Here is a 12,113-nt window from a genome sequence, read left to right as displayed (position 1 = left end):
GACTGTGGGGATGGTGTGTTGATTCAAATTATAAGCAAAAACATACGTGCTATCTCCTAAACATGACTTATGGTTCAAAAATGTAATTATTGTACACAATTCTTAAGAAGCTGACATGTTTGGCTGCCATCTTATTACCGCAAAAGCCCAAATAAGAATTTTGTGGAGGTAGCTTGTCCCTGTGTTGCTTTTAGCTCTTTACGGCCACTTACCTCACATGGTTGAGCCACAAATGTTATGATCGCAGAGTCCATTGATTTTGGAAACTTTTGTCCTCCACTGTTTCCTTCTCTAGCCACGTATGTTAGCATTTCGGCTGCAAGGTATGGCCGGCTGCTCGTCACTATTATTATTGTTCGCTACGTTTTCTTCGTTTTACTGTCGTTTTTAGTAGCTTCTCCCACTAACCACTTCCACAAGCTCTGACCAACCCCAGCTATTCGCTCTTTTCAGTCGCTCCGTGCGTTCAGCTTGCACGCTCATTTGTCGTCGCTGGCGGGGATTAACAGCAGCTTTTCTGTCCTATGGTTAGCTGAAAATTATCCATGCTAACTTGACAATGAATGGAAGTATGCCTTTGGATTTTGCAAAGCGTTAACCCTCCGGCTTCCATAGTGTGTCTTCTTCGAATGCACAGGCTTCAGCTTTTTTTTAAGTAACAATGACCTCTAGTTGTTAATTATTACCCACTATCCATTTAAATAACTTTTTGATAAACCATTAAGAGTCGAGTTAGATAATGGACAAACAGAAGCAATTCTCATAGATTCGTTATTTTCACACGACAGTGGTGCTTTGTTGCAGAAAATTGAAATGCACTTTATTCAAAGACTCCGTGATTTAAATCAATCGAATTCAATTCAAAACTCTATACTATATCTAAATATTTTCTCGCCTCCTGTATTCAGAGTCACTTCCTCCGGGAGAGACGGCTGTCGCCGTGATGGGCATTGACTTCTGCGATTCGACACAAGCGGCAAATTTTCAGCTGTGGTAAGAATGATTGGCTTCTATTGATTCTGCATGCAAAATATAAAGCACAAACATAATGTAATGGCTCTCTTGATTTTACAGTTATTTCTACAACTCTGTGACTTTTCTCTAATAGAGTGATTGGAACAGATAGTTCTATGTCGCACAAACATTCATGAGGTTTGGTTCTTTTATGACTTTGTTATGGGTTAACAGAAAGAGTGATGAAATCTGCTGGGTCAAAAAAATACTTACAGCAGCTTGAATTAGCAATTTTGGTGACTTAGATTGTTGTCAGTGAAACGAGCTTCATTGCACGGCCTCTTGACTTCTTGTGAGTGAGTATGAATGACTATAGCTTGTGACTTCTCTGAGGCTGACTAAATGGGGCTCATTGGATGCAAATGCTACAATGGGAGAGTCAAAGGAGCTCAGCGTGGATCTGAAAAAGCGAATCATTGACTTGAACAAGTCAGGAAAGTCACTTGGAGCCATTTCAAAGCAATTGCAGGTCCCAAGAGCAACAGTGCTAACAATTGTTTATAAGTATAAAGTGCATGGTACCGTTTTGTCACTGCCACGATCAGGAAGAAAACGCAAGTTATTACCTGCTGCTGAGAGAAAATTCGTCAGGAGGGTGAAGATTCAACTGAGAATTTACAAAAAGCAGATCTGCCAAGAATTAGATGCTGCTGGAACACAGGTGTCAGTGTCCACAGTCAAGCGTGTTTTGCATCTCCATGGATTGAGAGGCTGCCGTGCAACAAGGAAGCCCTTGCTCCAAAAGCGGCACCTCAAGGCTCGACAGAAGTTTGCTGCTGATCACATGGACAAAGATAAGACCTTCTGGAGGAAAGTTCTGTGGTCAGACGAAACAAAAATTGAGCTATTTGGCCACAATGCCCAAGAATAAGGTGAAGCCTTTAACCCCAAGTACACCATGCCTACCGTCAAACATGGTGGTGGTTGGATTATGCTGTGGAGCTGTTTTGCTGCAAATGGAACTTTGCTGCTTTACAGAGAGTAAACGGGATAAAATTCTTCAAGATAACCTAAAGTCATCAGCCCGAAGATTGGGTTCTGGGCGCAGTTGGGTTTTCCAACAGGACAATGACCCCAAACACACAACAAAAGTGGTAATGGAATGGCTGAATCAGGATAGAATTAGGGTTAATCCCCTGACTTAAACCCCATAGAGATCTTGTGGACAATTCTTGAGTCTAATCCCAATTTTTGTTGTTGTTGTTGCAGCACCAACAGCAGGAAGTTTTTTGTGTCCATCCAGCCGCCGGTCGGAGAGCTGATGAAGCCCGTTTTCATGACCGAGAACGAGTTTAAAAAGGAGCAAGGTGAGCGAAAAATCACCTGGAAAAGAGATACAGTACAAACGATGAAGTTCATCGTCTTTAAAGGAACATTGTGTATTATTCAAAATACAAGAGAGATTGGAATATTTCACATAACATTAGGTTCATCGAGAGAGAGATGACATGATTGTCTGCCATCTTGCTGCCGCGGGTACCCCTAAAAGCCTTGTGAAAGGCTGGGCAAAAAACTGAGAAGACATATGGTGCGGTTTCTGGTCACTTTAACTTTTTGTACATTTATTCTACCTTGTGCTTTGTAGCATACATGTTTTCAGTGGCACAACACGATAAAACATCATTTAGTGGTCAAATATTGCACAGTGTCCCTTTTAAGTAATTTTTTTTTTCTTACGACATAGTAGATATTTATTTTTATTGCCGACAATGTCACAATTGTATAAAATAAAAATGATTATTTATTTAAATTTTTACATAATTTCATGTATTTACAAAATGTTTCCTAAATTTAAGTTAAGTTACTGCCTTTTTATGCATACGTTTCACATCTTTACTTGTTAATTTTATTTTTCATTTTTTATTTTAGGTTTCTACATGATACATTTCACGTTTTTCATGTTTCAAATTTTACCTCACTGTTTAAGTATTTGCATAATATTTTTTGAAGTGATAACTTTAAGATAACAAAGTTGAGAGAATGTTTGAGTCTGGAATGAATGAATTGACTTGTTTCAATTAGAAATTAAAACCATTTAGACAGGTATCAGGAATGTATATAATACATACACACGCACACACACATATACATATATATATATATATATATATATATATATATATATATATATATATACCCATGTCTTGCGGGGCAGAAGTTCGTTGACGGGCTGACAAAGGAAGCGTGACAGCGCTGATCTTAAAATAGACAGAAAGCCAATCTGTTAACGAGCCGCAGCTGGCGCCACACGGGCGGGGCCAATTGGGTGCCATGGCAACCGTGACAGTTGGATGATTTGATCAAATCTATGAAATAATAATATATCAATATAAATATATCACTTAAAATCTGTCTCCCTCCCGCAGTTACTCAAGAGTGTTGAAACTCATTTAGAGTGTCACTTTTGTCATAGATAATGGTTTTAAAACAAGGTGCAAGCAAAGTTTTTGCGTAAAAATGTCACAAAATACTGCAAACAAGGAGACCAACGTATTTACCTTCAGTGCAGACGGCGCTGGGGGAGAAAGGGGTGCGTGTGTTCTGTCCTGTGTATAACTCCGCCCATTCCTACTACTCACCCAATCCAATTGCTATCGGTGCTTCTCTAGAGCTTTTGGGTATTTAAAGTTTGTTGTAGGTCTTTTAATTATGAATTGCTGAAACAATAAACATAAAATTCTTAGTAAGCTTCGATATTCAGGATTGTTTCGATATTTACAGCCAAAACAAGGTCTGTTGGTATAATTTCAATTGTGTCCTACATATACTGGACTAAACCCTCCTTATGGTCAGTAATACCCTGGCTTGGCACATACAACAAGCAGCTGCGCATTTAACTGTGCGCTAAATTATTGGGCAAGTTCTATTCTATCCCCGAGTCATTTATAATCATGAAAAGAGTAATTAATGGCTAGCGAACCACAAGTTCCCGACCCCTGGCTTAGATAGTTCACTATATAATGTTTGTCCACCTAAGCAAATTCTTAAAATATAGAAATATATTCATTTTAGTGCGTTGAACTTTTAATTACTTTCTGAATCCAATTATTTTTGAATAAACATAAATAAACTGAGGGCAGCACGGCGCCGCAGTGGTTAGCGCGTGTGCGGCACAGTTCTGAGGTGATGAGATCAAACCTCCTGTGTGGAGTTTGCATGGTCTCCCCGTGTTTGTGTGAGTTTCCTCCGGGCACTCCAGTTTCCTCCCACATTCCAAAAACATGCGTGTTAATTGGCCGGTCCAAATTGTCCCTAGGTGTGAATGAGCGAGTGAGTTGTCTGTCTCTGTGTTCCCTCCGACTGGTTGGCAACCAGTTCAGGGTGTCCCTTGCCACTGTCCAGGGATGGCTGGGATGGGCTCCAGCACCCCCGCGACCCTACTGAGGATAAGCAGTGCAGATAATGGATGGATGGATAAATAAACTGGGGGCAGCACGGCGACGCATTGGTTAGCGCGTGTGCGGCACTGTTCTGAGGTCATGAGATCAAACCTCCTGTGTGGAGTTTGCATGTTCTCACTGTGCTTGTGTGGGTTTCCTCTGGGCACTCCAGTTTCCTCCCCCATTCCTAAAACATGCATGTCAGGTTAATTTTCCTGTCCACATTGTCCCTAGGTGGGATTGAGCGAATTGTCTGTCCCTGTGTGCCCTGCGACTGTCTGGCCACCAGTTCAGGGTGTCCTCTGCTCACTGCCCAAAGATATCTGGGTTGGGCTCCAGCACCCCCGCGACCCTACTGAGGATAAGCGGTGCAGATAAATAAACTGACTTTTTTAACCCAAAAAGTTGGCAAATTGTGTCAAACCCCAAGTATTCCAATTGTTGACTTATGGTTCTTTTTGGTTGGAATACATCGGTGACTAACTTACTTGCTCAATTGTGCACCATTCTCCATAGAAATGCTCCTACAGCGTCTGGGTGAGTTGCCTTCCGTCTACTGCTTTTGCTGCACCCCAACCCAAAGCTTTTCAAAACTCTAACCCAGGACCACACACACCAGTCTTCAGCCCCTTATCAGCAGCAATCCGCAGCGGGGACTGCTCAACTTCATGGATTTTGTGGATTCTGTTGTGTTAATTGAAACATTTGAAAACAATCCAGAAGGTTCTGACCCAATGATTATAACCAAGCCCTCTTGTTTTTCTTCTGATGTGGGGCTGAAACCCCCCATCCGGTGCACCAGCTCAAAGGATCTAGGCCACCCCCTGTATCCTCACTTAACTTCCCTTTTTATCCGTTCATTAGTCTGAAAAGACCTCTGGGGCACCTGAAATATGCTCAAAAGGGCGTGGCAGATGTTTGAAAAGTGACATTTTGCTTCTGTGCCCCACCAGGTCAGCTGATGGGCATGAACGAGATCACGGAGAAGCTAAAGCTGCATGAAAAGTGCCGAAACGAACATGCCATCGTCCAGAGGGTGACTGCAGCTGCCAACCTCAGCAGGGTGCCTTGCGGTTCTGACAAGGAGTGCAGGTAGAAGCTCTTTTCTGGTAGTTTAATGTGCCTGAGAAGTCTAAATTTTGGTAGACACTCAAATTAAGAAGAGAAGACATCTATGGATTTTGAATCTGCAAGGAGAACACTCAAACCTCAGATAATTCTTACTTGGTCTAAAAGCGCCCCCCTGAGTTTTTATTTGATGAAATCCCCTAGGTTACAAAAGCAAATCCCCCCTTAAGAGTGCGGGGATCAGAGAACAGAAACATGATTGGACGAGAGTGAAAATGATGTAAATAGTGCATAATATTCAAATAAGAAACACAGTGAGGTAAAATAGTTGAAATAACCAATCTCCTTTGCAGTTGTCCAATATTAAAACAAACTAAACTTATTAGTGTCCTATAAAACATTTTTATGGACCAGTTAATGTGATATGACCAAAAAGCGTGGGAAAGCTGATTCTATTCGGATTGCTAAATCCTACCTTTCCTTTGGAAATACAAAATTGTTTTGAGTTAGTACAGTCAACAGCAGACACTGGTATTTTTTCGAACACACCCCTTTGAACTATTTTCCCAATTGCACAGCCTTCAAGGCGTGCTTATTATGAATACTGGGTCTGGTTTGTTTTCTGAGAATCTACTGTACCTACTGGTAACTTGTTTTGCACGTAGCAATTACAAATAAACTAAAACCTGAGATATTCTGGTTAACGTATTTTCCGCACTATAGGGCGCACCGGGTTATAGGGCGCACCCCCAAAAAATAATTTTTGGTCCTATATCTTCCATACATAAGGCGCACCGGTTTATAAGGCGCTACAATGGGAACGTCGACAAAACAGTCAGATAGTTCAGTCAAACTTATTACCCCCTTAACATTCCGAAAGCTTGCAAAGAAGCAAATACGTGTCGCAGACACGTGCGGATGCGGTGTCTGTACGATGTCACTTAAATGCATCGTTCCAAATATCAATCCGAAGGTTAAAGTCTTGCGATTCAAGAAATGCCAACCATTCCTTAGTTTCTATTTTCTTTTTCGCTCGCAACTTTACTGTGCATATGACAATAAACACTTGGAACTGAGTTTACTTTAAAAAAAGACCCATCACAGAAACATCGATATCACTCTGAAACAAGATACTGGGAAAATATATAGCCGGAGTAGCTTACCGAAGTCGTTGTGTTCAATAATAATGTGCAACCATGGTCCTCTTATATCCGTGAGTGTAGTAAATCCAGGAGAGTAAAATATTTACAAATACAGCACAGAAAAGTAAAATACTGTTTTCTCTATGCCGTCAACCCAACATGCTATTCACATTCATCTTTTTCGGCCAATTGCAGGCTTTGTTTTGCCCCTTTAGCCTATGCCAGCCTGTAAATGATAAAAAGTATCCGCCCCCTTTACCTCCGATAACTTTAGCCAATAAGGATCGATTCAACTGATGATTGACATATCTTTTTCGGCCAATTGCAGGCTTTGTTTTGCCCCTTTAGCCTTTACCTCTGAATAACTTTAGCCAATAGTGATGGATTCAAATGATGATTGACACATTGGTTAGCCAATGAAACGCCGGTATATAAATCCCAGCATACACCGCGGACTACTTTTGCGTTCGGGGGAAAATCTAGTCGGCGTCTGCTTTCATTAGTTGCAAAACTTTGCGACTTAATATTGATCCATATATAAGGCGCACTGTATTATAAGGCGCATGGTCAGCTTTTGAAAAAAATGAAGACTTTTAGGTGCGCCTTATAGTGCGGAAAATACGGTGGTCACATTACACTGCTATTATTTTGAACAGCACTGTATTAGCTGACTGTATTTTCCATATTTATGTTGACAGGATGATTTGATCCGATATTGATCGCATTTGTTGGACGTTTCCACGTAACAAATTGTGCTAAACTCTCCTTCACATCTCCTTCACTCTGCAACCTTTTTGCTTCGACTTTCGCTTTTCTTGCTCTGACTTTAGTCCGCCACTCGTTTTTTCCTCCTTCCCGCTTGCACCGCTCAGGTTTGCCGGCAGGACGGTAAGCGGCGGCAGTTTGGTGCTGGTGACGGTCGCCAGCGAGGAAGACGGCGCCGCCCGTTTAACGCTCAATTGCGACAAGATGGTCATCGGCACCATGCTGGTCAAGGACGTGCTACTGGCGCTCACCCAGTCAAACCAGTAAAACCAGTGCCAGGTCCTGCACTCTGACGAAGCATTCCCATGACAACGTATCGGCGCTACTGCTACAGCATCAGAACAACTAGCTCATTATTTTCGCAGCCGTTTTTAATTATCCAATTTATTTTGAGCAAATTACACAATAGTCAAGGGGGTTAAATGACATTAGTATTTTTCTGTTGTTTCGGCCCATTTCCTTGTTTAAGTCAAGTCATATTTATTTGTAAAGCCTTTAATGACAAAGAGTCTCAAAAATTAAGTAATTTTATTTATAAATTATATATATATATATATATATATATATATATATACATATATGTATATAATCAGTGTCTGAAATAACGTCTGCCCAGACGCCCGGGGCGTGCATCTTCTACGTCGGGCGTACAACTTACAAAATGTCTCCGCGCGGTTGGCTGACAACATTTTCAAGGAAAAAAAAAAACAGACAGATTTTTCTATCAAATCAAACGTCTGCTTTATTCCGATTTCAAAGTCTTCATTCAGTTTCGGAATTTCGGGGTCGTTTGGCAATTTGCATACTCAGCAGCCAATCAGAAGCCTGCATCGGATAACTTCGTGCTTCCGGACTCTCCCGAGCATTACAAGGTCGTGCATTTGCACATCATTTTCCAAAGTAGAGGCACAGAGAACACACGACAAATCGATAAGTGGTTAGGAATCAAGCCAAAACCTCAGCCCCAGAGGAAAGATTCAAAAGAAGCTAACAAAATTGATGATGCTACAAAACGTAAACGTACATTAAAAGCATCGTGGAAAGAGGAGTTCACGTGGCTTGTATAAGACGACACAACGCAAACATTGCATGAATGAAGATGAGTAAATACAGGTACATACTAATGGCAGATGGAAAACAGCGATGTCATATACATGCAATGAATGTTATAAGTAGATTTTTAATAAACTTTATTTTAAAGTGTTGTTCTGTTTTATATTTTGATCATCAATCCTTAATACTTTGCAACAATGGTTTTTTTTTCACGATTAGTTGTCTTATTGTGTTTCAAGTTTTGAAAAATGGGGCAGGCCACTTTCTGGCTGGGCAGGCAACTTTTCAGAGTTGTCTGCCCTGGTGTCCGCTAACTTTTTGTCACGAGTTTCAGACACTGATAATAGTTGTTTTCTATCTTTATTATAAATTTGCATTCAATTCAATATCAGGAGTCTACAAAGATCTCCCAAATTCCATATAATTTTCTTAATATGATTTACATTTACAAATCGCATCAGATTTTTTTTTTAAATATTGTTTTATGTATCATTAAAAAGATATTGCCACCAAATCCCTCCTCTATTACCAGTACCGCAGTTGTTTTTATCTGTACTGAGAATGTACAATTAATTTAATACAGTATCCTGGTTCTCAAAACTATTTACTGTATTTTTTATGAAAAAAATTGCCGTTATATAAAGACATTTCAGATCTTTAAAAAAAAATTTCAATTAGAAATGACGAAATAATTAGGACGTATTTATATATTCAAATGAGTTTGTTTTTGCTGCCGTTCATAATTATCTTAACCCAAAAAAAGTGTCCATTTTTCCACCCATTATTTATGATGTAATTATGGATAATTGAAAAATATATCAAGACTTGAAGCACGACAATACTGGGACTTAACATTTGACCATGTTGCCGTGTATGTTACAGCGGCTTGCGAAACTATTTGGCCCCCTTGAACTTCGTGACCTTTTGCCACATTTCAGACTTCAAACATAAAGATATAAAACCGTCATTTCTTGTGAAGCATCAGCAATAAGTGGAACACAATCATGAAGTGGAACACACTTTATTGGATATTTTAAACTTTTTAAACAAATAAATAAAAAAAATGGGTATGCAAACTTATTCAGACCTTTTACCTTCAGTGCAGCAAACTCTGTCCAGAAGTTCAGTGAGGATCTCTGAATGATTCAATGTTGATCTAAATGACTAACGATAATAAATGGAATCCACCTGTGTGTCTCTGTATAAATGCACCTACACGGTAATAGTCTCAGGTGTCCGTTTAAAGCGCAGAGAGCATCATGAAGAACGAGGAACACACTAAGCAAGTCCGAGATACTGTTCTGGAGAAGTTTAAAGATAGATTTGGACACAAAAAGGGCCTGCTTTTCTTCAGCAGGGACAGGGAAGATGGTTAAAATTGATGGGAATATGGATGGAGCCAAATACAGGACCATTCTGGAAGAAAATCTGATGGAGTCCGCAAAAGACCTGAGACAGATATTTATCTTCCAACAAGAACATGACCCAAAAAATAAAGCAAAAGCTACAATGGAACGGTTCACCAAAAGACGTATCAAGGTGTTAGAATGGCCAAGTCAAAGTTCAGACCTCAAACCATCTGAGAATCTGTGGAAAGAACTGAAAACTTCTGTTCACAAGCGCTTTCCATCCAACCTCACTGAGCTCGAGCTGTTTTGCGAGGAGGAATAGGCCAAAATATTAGTTTCTAGATGTGCAAAACTGATAGAGACATACCCCGAGTGACTTGCAGGTGTCATCGCAGCAAAAGGTGGCGCTACAAAGAATGAACTCAATGGGGCTGAATCATTTTGCACACCCACTTTTTCCTTTTTGTATTTGTTAAAAAAGTTTGAAATATCCAAAAAGTGTGTTCCACTCCATGATTGTGTCCCACTTATTGTTGATCCTTCACAAGAAATGACAGTTTTATATCTTTGTTTGAAGTCTGAAATGTGGCAAAAGGTTACAAAATTCAAGGGGGCCAAATAGCAAGCCACTGTCTGTAAAGTATGTTTGCTTGTGTTATACAACGCACTCTATATTTATATATGTATAAAGCGAGCCGCTTTTATTATTTTTTTCTTGACACACTCAAGTAGTAGCATTGTTGTTACATGTTCTGTTAATGACTTTATTGTATATTCAATGTTTTCCCTTTCAGCCTTAAAGTGGAATAAAATTGTCAAAACGTTTTTTTTTCCTCACTTCTGGGTCTAAATGACTTAAGGTCATTGTGTTATGCAGCGACCCCTAGTGGAGTAAATAAACTATTGATTCAAATGTTAATCAAAAACACTTGTATTGTCTCATAAATGTGAAAGACTTGGAGAGGTTTAGACCAGGGGTGTCATACTCATTTTAACTCGGGGGGCACACGATAGAAACAAGCATTCTCTCTCGGGCCGGACTTGTAGATTCGAGAGAAAGAAAAAGAGAGAGGGAAAAAATGAGAGAGAGAGAGAAACAAGACAAAAAGAGAAATAGTGAGAGAGGGGGAAAGAAAGAAATCCAAAGTGAAATAGAAAGAGAAGGGGAGAAAAGAGGAGAGAAAAAGAAGGGGAAAGGAAGAGAGAGCAAAAGAAAGTAAAAAGACACAGAGAGAAAAAGACAGAGTAACAAAGAAAAAGAGAGAGAGTGAGAGAGAAAGAAATACAAGCGTTTGTGAGAGGCACCTGGCTTTGGCAACATCAAGTGGGTATATTTCAACCTGCAGCTCGTTTTTCTCTTGCGCTTCCCTCAGTGTTGTCTCGCGGGCCGGATTCAATCCCTTAGAAGGCCTGATCTGGCCCGTGGGCTGCCTGTTTGACACACCTGGTATACACATTACAAAAATTGAGACGTCCGCTAAAGTTTATCTGCCATCTTGTAACCACGGAAGCCTGAATGACTATTTAGGAAAGGTGGTGCTTTTCCCTCTTGAAAGCCACTTACCTCACACAGTGGTCTTCGAGTCCAGTAATTTTGGAAACTTTCACCTTTGTCCTCCACTGTTTCCTTCTCTAGCCAGTTGTGTTAGCATTTTGGCTGCAGAGTATGGCTCGCTGCTAGTTGTTAATATTATTGTTAGCTGCTTTTTCAATCTTTTGTAGCTTCTCTACACGTGATGGGTGCCGTGTCTTTCAGGCATCTTCTTTTCTTCCCCCATTGTTTGCATCTCGAGCCACCTGGCTGCAGATTATGGCTTTTTGCTATGGTTATCCTTTGCTGCTCCAGCTTTCAATGTCGATCACCTTCCAAAGCCTATCATGTATTGTTAAGTCTAATGATTGATTCAGATCTTTTAAACTTTTTCCACTATTTCCTTCTCTAGCCACTTATATTAGCCACTTGGCTGTGGTGTCATTTGCCTCTCACAACTAGTTGTAGAAGTGAATGTTGCAGAGTACCGTGATTCAGGACAGATTTTAGTAACTTCTGCCACTAAAGTAAGATTATCTCACACAGTTCCTCTATTTTTTTGAGCTTTTGGAAAGCAAAAAATTGGAAAGGTTTACAATAGTTAGCAATGTGCATTAAAAAAGTACAAATATTTGTAAAAATCCTTTGTTTGAATATAATAAACATGTATTGTTAATGTTGAGCAACGTAAAAAAGTGAGGAACTGCCATTTTTTGTGTAGAGGAGTTCAGATATGAGCATTTCACAGGCACTCAGGTGACCCTAGATGTGGAAAATGCCTAAAAAGCCGACTCAGCATTTTTCCCCTATA

The 12,113-nt window shown here is 40.1% G+C and overlaps 1 protein-coding gene across 12 annotated transcripts in view; it reads left to right on the top strand.

Moving 5' to 3' along the window:
• Window positions 1-10,596, top strand: part of ap3b2 (adaptor related protein complex 3 subunit beta 2) — a 65,507-nt gene extending 54,911 nt beyond the window's left edge. For 8 of the 12 annotated variants that reach the window (XM_088340724.1, XM_088340722.1, XM_088340723.1 and 5 more), the window contains 5 exons: window positions 909-993; window positions 2,224-2,321; window positions 4,911-4,931; window positions 5,348-5,486; window positions 7,477-10,596. In XM_088340724.1, the coding sequence (XP_088196850.1) occupies window positions 909-993; window positions 2,224-2,321; window positions 4,911-4,931; window positions 5,348-5,486; window positions 7,477-7,636 (503 nt within the window). In that variant the 3' untranslated portion in view covers window positions 7,637-10,596. The remainder of the gene's footprint in view (window positions 1-908; window positions 994-2,223; window positions 2,322-4,910; window positions 4,932-5,347; window positions 5,487-7,476) is intronic. The other 4 variants (XM_088340728.1, XM_088340727.1, XM_088340725.1 and 1 more) reach the window with 1 other exon arrangement.
• The last annotated feature ends 1,517 nt before the right edge of the window (window positions 10,597-12,113 follow it).

The sequence above is a fragment of the Urocampus carinirostris genome, chromosome 7, assembly GCF_059441175.1.
Source record: "Urocampus carinirostris isolate Australia breed hairy pipefish chromosome 7, RoL_Ucar_1.0, whole genome shotgun sequence".
NCBI classification, from domain to species: Eukaryota; Metazoa; Chordata; class Actinopteri; order Syngnathiformes; family Syngnathidae; genus Urocampus; species Urocampus carinirostris.
The sequence above is the reverse complement of the archived record's forward strand: the minus strand, read 5'-3'. Positions and strand labels throughout refer to the sequence as shown.